General features: G+C 40.7%; 1 protein-coding gene across 2 annotated transcripts in view; it reads right to left on the bottom strand.

Annotated features, from left to right (window-relative positions):
* Window positions 1-1333: 1333 nt before the first annotated feature.
* The window catches only part of GNAL (G protein subunit alpha L), a 199635-nt gene continuing 194313 nt past the window's right edge, over window positions 1334-6655 (bottom strand). For both annotated transcript variants that reach the window (XM_084849862.1, XM_084849863.1), the window contains exons 10-12: window positions 4591-4721; window positions 2326-2393; window positions 1334-1539 (exon numbers count right to left, since the gene is read on the bottom strand). In XM_084849862.1, the coding sequence (XP_084705988.1) occupies window positions 1393-1539; window positions 2326-2393; window positions 4591-4721 (346 nt within the window). In that variant the 3' untranslated portion in view covers window positions 1334-1392. The remainder of the gene's footprint in view (window positions 1540-2325; window positions 2394-4590; window positions 4722-6655) is intronic.

Here is a 6655-nt window from a genome sequence, read left to right as displayed (position 1 = left end):
GCAATGTGCACAATGAAAGCGGCTGTTGCAACAAAGATTGAAGAGCCTTTATCTATTGGTGATTTTACACATTCACAATCTGTGCAATTGTGAAAGTTCTGTGAATGACCAAAGAATTACTGAACATAGTTTTTTAAAGGTAAAACAAGATTCTTGATTCCCATGAAAACAACTCCAGGTTGCAATTTGGACACTTGAATCAATTTCAGTGTTTTAAAGCTGAGAGTGAGAGAAAGGCATGCTGCTGCAATATCTGGTAGCAGCAGTAATTTAGTTGGAAAGGTAAATGACTAAAATTTGCATAATTTATAATTTTTTATACTAAAGAGCTTTTTTATATAAACCAGAAAAAAACTCTAAACTCTACAGATAATTTTTTTTTACCTCCAGTCACTGCTGCGGTAAAGTTGACATCAAGCTGTACAGCGCAATCAAAAACATACTTACATCTTAGCTCATTTTACAGGTACAGCCATAATCAAGGCACAAAGATCTTCTACAAGTATTTTTCGTCAATAAAATTGTACAAAATAATATTACACTTTACAGTCTGTACAATAGAATAATAAACCAGCAGTAAAACAAAATATATATATTATATATATTATATATATATATATAGGGAGAAGACTGTTGTCCAAAAATGATCTAAACTAGTTGGACCATTTGTGGACAGAAGAAACAATGTAAGTGAGGGTGGATTTTCTGCCTAGGTGCAATAGGCTGAAAAAGTAGCTTTAATTTCAAATGCCTGAGGTGTGTAGAGACTCTTAGCTCCAAACCTCCAGAAAAATTGCTTATCTTCCCTGTGCCTCATTATCTACTCTATTTCCTATGCCAATAATGGCTTAAAAGAGGAGGTCACTTCATCAGTTGACCTGCAACTCAATTATGTTAAAAATTGTGACTGTGTAATAAATATTGTGGTGCTGCTACATCACGCGTGTATACATCCTCAACAGTATTTCATAACCCTGAAACAAAGTGCATTTTCCCACCGTCTATCAAGTACTCTTCAGTGTCATGGTAGAAAAGGAATCCACGCACGCTATAGGTATGACATGGTGTTACCCAACTAGCAGATACCAGCTTGAACTAACAAGCCTGCTGAAAAAATTTAGCAGGCTATGTCCAATTAAAAAGGAAACAGACAAACAAATGCAACAAAATCTAAGGAAACAGAGGTAGCCAAAGGCCTTAGTGGAATGACAAAGAAGTGGCATATAAAAATAAAGCACACATATTGTCCCCTAAAGCATGGACTGGGTTGAAAGGCTAATCAAAGTAAACAAACTGAGGAGGCAGACATATCTATATAGTATTTTCCTCTACTTCATGTGAGGAAGTCTAGAAAGAAGATGTTTAAAACCACAGGCTCCATGGTGTTCTTAATTACAATAGTTCATACTGGCGAAGATGCATTCTCTGAATGATATCTCTACAGTCGTTGAACACTCTGCGGATGTTCTCTGTATCAACTGCGCATGTAAAGTGTGGGTAGCAGTAATGCTTTCCATCCCCTGTTGCCGTGCTTATTCTCTGCAGGGGACAAGAAAAAACATACACTCAAGACTACTTTTAGTCAAAAGGCACTAACTACACTTTCCATCGACCAGTTATCAAACTAACACAGCATTGTTTAGAGAAATGGAAGTCTGAATTCTAGAGATGACAAAATGCAAGCATATCGGATTCAATGCCAGGTAAAGAAAACCCCAAACCAAATCCAGAAGGTTATATGCATTAATCCTACTTTCTCAGTTGACGCACAAGTAGGCCAGAGGTAAAAGTCTAAAGGCATTGAAAGGAGTACCAGACTGAACAGTAAATAATTCTGCCCCTTATAGGCACTTGATTTGGCATGTTTTTACTCACTTTCCCAATATACGTACAGCTTTATTTTTTTTCCATGCAGCCTATTTCCACATCTAAAGACTAGGAAATGCACAGGCAAATGTATAAATGAACAATAAGGTCATATTTCTTGCAGGCAATCAAACATATAGAGCAATATTCTGAGAACATAAGGAGGTTCAATTGTGGCAGCTGCATTTGGTAGTTGGTGGCCCTTTAGACACAGCCCTGGGTATACTTCATGCAGCCCACTGGACAATAGGAAGAGCACCTCTTTTTGCACAACTCACATTTACAGTTTTTGCATTTTATAAAATAGGGACAATAATGGTTAATTATTTAATAACTGCTGGTTTCATGCTGTAATGACCTTTGGATAACTTTTGAAGATTGTAGTAAAAATCATTTGTAGTCGAACAAGTTTATGGACAGTAAATCAATGCAACCTCTCAGTTAAAAAAAAATACTTACCAAAAATTCATCCCGGATAAAAAACTTTGCTCTTGTAACTTTGGGGTCTTCTCCTGCATCTGGTGTTGCTGTTGTAAACATTAAATAAATGAGTAATAATATTTACTGTCTTTTATGTATGTGTGGTACATTTATGGTAGATACTGCTAAATAAAACTAACTTCATTTTGCACACTTATTGCTTCTGAACAGCATATATGCTTTACGACGGTAGCATTAGGTACATAAATTTCTATAATTTTAAACTGGTATAGTTCTAATAACGTCAACCACAATATTCTCATGTGTGTAAATTGTCATTATTATCATCTTAACACAAACCCTTATGGTGATGAGAAGAAAGGAGTTTCAGATAGGGATAGAACCTGGGACCCTCTGCACGCAAAGCATGTGTGCTGACATTGAGCTACAGCCCCTCCATTGTTTGACAAGTTGGCACTGAAGTGAGATTTAATATGTGCAACACATTGATGCTTAACACACTATATAGAATTTGCTCCCAGGCTATCTACTTTATGCTTGTGGCAGTGAAGCCTCCAACACTGATTGGCTGAATGGCATGGAATGCTCAGTTGTTCAAGAAACTGAATAGTGAGCAGTCCAACTTCTGTGAGGGAAGGAAAATTTGTCAGTTTACATGGAATTAAACTTTACAGGATGGCTGAGCTTGGGAAAATATCCCAGGAATTAGGAATGCTAAGAGACAAGAAGTCCAGAGGCAAGGATGCTAAAGAAGAGTGCAGATTAGGCAAAAGACTGAGAAAGAGGAAAATGAACAAAAATGTAGGTGAAAAATTAAGACGTGAGGAAAAGGGTATAGGAGACGGGGAATAAGGCAAAGGCAGGGTAGTCATAGAAGGGGCTCTGAATAAACTTCACAGTGCTTAAAATCAAGAGGGTCTGTATGCTATGGGGCGAGGGAGAGAGGAGTGTTAGGAAAGCTGGTCAGCGCAGGGCCCCGCAATCTTGGCTGGCTTTGGTAGCCTGTCAAAATGTGTGTTTGCCAGTGACCCCACTTCTCCATTGAGGAAGGGGCTGAGACTTGTTTCTGATGTGCACTGAGCTTCAGAGGCACACTTGAACATGGGAAGCTGCCTTTTTCTGAGTCAGACTGTTTATCCATCTAGCTCAGTATTGCCTACACTGAACAGCAGTGGCTCTCTGGGTTCCAAGACGGAGGGGCTTGTCAGAAACATTGGCTGAGGCAGCTATTGTAGCAGCTGTTGTGGCTACGGTGTAACTTGTACCATTTGAACTGCTGCTGCAGAAACAGTGGGTGCTGCTGTTATTACTGGCTTTGCCAGTCCTGAAGCTGGGTTGTAGCTCACCCCAATTGTTGTGGTTTCTGCCACTCCTTCCTCCCATCCTGCTGTCTTTCATCTCTCTTGGTTCTTATATTTTTATAAGGACCAAGTTAAGCACTTCTTATCTGCCACTGCACAGCCTAGCAACTCTGGCCTCGGATTTACTTCACCAGAGGGTAGTGAGAAGGTGCCACAAGACCTTCACAACCGTAGTGCTCCACATGGGGCTCTGCATGGGCATTCACCATAGTGGAATGGCCACTTGCCACTGGCCAGGGCATTTGTCAAATTGGTTCTTAAAGAAAGCAGACAAAATAAGACAAAAGCCAGAGAGAAGGAACCAAACAAAATAAGAAGAGCTGGTGGAGAAGACATGGAACTGAAGAAAGAGCAACCATGTTGCAAGACACAGGGTCTAGGGACAGGGGAATCTGTGGCAGGATGTGTGGATGTCTGGGGACAGTTGGCTACAGAGCCAAAAGGGGCATAGGGTTACTAGGTTTAGAACACGGAAAGGGAACGTGTGGTCCTTCAGATGTTGGACTGCAACTCCCCTCACCACTGACTGTGCTGGCTAGGGCTGAGAGTTGAGGTCCAACATCATCTGGAGGGCCACATGTTCCCCACCCCAGTGACAAGAGTTTGGCCAATTATGTCTACTGTTGCTTCAGCATTGTGACCAGGCAACCCTAAGGACATGATTAGGGCTAAGAAGCAGTTTAGGGTGAGGCCTAAATCTCACATATTGAACTAACCAGCCAATTATCTGGCTACAGGCTTCTAGTACTGCTTGTAACAAAATATTATTTCAAAACTTAATTTCTGTTGTGTGTGGATATATTTGCTTTCATATCTGTGTGGCGTAATTTTATTTAAGGGATTTGTGCATGGCATACTAGTGTATTAAGGGACAGCAAGAATTACTCTAGCTATTTAAACACGATGTAGTTAAGAAACTCACCATCTTCAGGTACAGTGTAACGTGAAAATTCGGGAAAATAATCTTCAATTTTAGACTTCCCTGCCAAGACTTTTTCAGCCAGCATGTCTTGTTTGTTCAAGAACAAAATGATAGAAATTGTCCGTAACCACCTGCAAAGGACCAGAATTTAGTATAGACTCAAAGAAGCATAGTCCAGCAATATGATTTCCAACAGGGGCCAACCAGTTGTTTTTGGGAACTCACATGCAGGGCATGGAAATGATGACCTTTCATGCCTCCGCTGGTGGGCAATCAGAGGTATAATACCTCCAAATATAGAGGTATCATTCAGCTATTATGGCTCACAACTGTAGATAGATCTATTATTTTATCCAATCCTTAAAAAAAAGCCATCTAAGCTATCCTGTGGTTATTAATTCCATAAGAGAATTATGCATGTACTTTGATGTATCTCCAGGTAAATATCTTGCATGTAACTTCCCATTTTACATTAGCAGATAACTTAAACCAGTACTTTAGTTATACTGAAGATGGACCAATGCATGTGGCTCTACAACCATCTTTGCTTCCGCAAACAAGATCTGACAACTATATTTGGGGGTGAAGAAACAGCCTCTCTCCTGCTTGCCTCCCTCCAACCATAAAATTGTTACGCAATCCTAGGTGTTTTCCAACTTTCCTTGTGGAGCCATCTGGACTTAAGCTAATTCATGTGTGCACATACCTCTGTCATGGTTAACCTTGCTTCCTCTTCCTATATACATATAGCATCCTTGTTGTATGTGTAGGACTACCATATATTTCTTTACTTCTGCAGTCTACCTTACAAGAGACCTGTGTGTTCCAATTTGTGCTGAAACAGAGCCAAGTAATTGCTGGCATTTATATTTTCCAAGAAAGCACAGCTATTGCTTCTTTGTCTCAGGAGCCTTCAGTGTAGTGTAACCTGAAATCTCTCTTTACTAACCTAATTTAAATCTGCATAACACCTCCTCTACTTCATCTTAAAGACTATGGTTTTAGCTGCTACAGGCCACAACAAAGATAATACAGTTACGGCCAGAAATATTGGAACAAGGATAACTGTTTTGGCAGTTGGCCTCTGTACACCACCACATGGAAATTGAAAGGAAACACACCCAGATGGGAGCGAAGTCAGGACTTTAAGCTGTAATTCAAGCGGTTTGACAAAAGTGGGGCACTGACCATTCAGGAAGTACAGCCTGTGGCATACACATACCCCCATCATTGGTGGCTCATAAGTAATGAAACAAGCCAACATCATTTCAAACTTAACGATCGCCTTTAATACCTGGATGAAAATCCTTTGCAGTCAATGACTGCCTGAAGTCTGGAACCCATGGACATGACCCAATGCTGAGTTTCCTCCCTCAAGATGCTTTGCCAGGCCTTTACTGCAGCTGCCTTCAGCTGCTGCTTGTCTGTGGGTCTTTCTGCCTTCAGTCTTGTCTTCAGGAAGTGAAAAGCATGCTCTATTGGGTGGAGATCAGGTGACTGACTTGGCCATTGAAGTACATCCCACTTCTTTGCCTTGAGAAACTCTCGGGTAGATTTCTCAGTATGTTTTGGGTCAATATCCATCTGCAATATGAAGCAGCGTCCTATCGGTTTGGCAGCATTCAGCTGAATCTGAGCAGAAAGTATAACCCTATACACTTCAGAATTCATCCTGCTGCTTTTATCAGCAGACAGGTCATCAGCAGACAGGTCAATAAACACCAGTGACCCGGTTCCATTGGCAGCCATACATGCCCATGCCATAACATTGCCTCCATCATGTTTGACAGATGATGTGGTATGCTTTGGATCAGGAGCTGTTCCTTTCCTTCTCCACACTTTTCCCATCATTCTGGTACAAGTTAATCTTGGTTTCATTAGTCCAAAAAATCTTATTCCAGAGCTGGGCAGGCTTTTTTAGGTGTTTGCTGGCAAAGGCTAATCTGGCCTTTCGGTTCTTGAGCATTACCAGTGGTTTGCACCTTGTTGTGAAGCCTCTGTATTTACATTCATAAAGCTGTCTCTTGACTGTAGATGTTGACAATGACATGCCTACCTCCGCAAC

This window comes from Heloderma suspectum, chromosome 4 (assembly GCF_057233095.1).
Source record: "Heloderma suspectum isolate Gila_16-S chromosome 4, 16-S_ref, whole genome shotgun sequence".
In the NCBI taxonomy this organism is placed as follows: Eukaryota; Metazoa; Chordata; class Lepidosauria; order Squamata; family Helodermatidae; genus Heloderma; species Heloderma suspectum.
The sequence above is the reverse complement of the archived record's forward strand: the minus strand, read 5'-3'. Positions and strand labels throughout refer to the sequence as shown.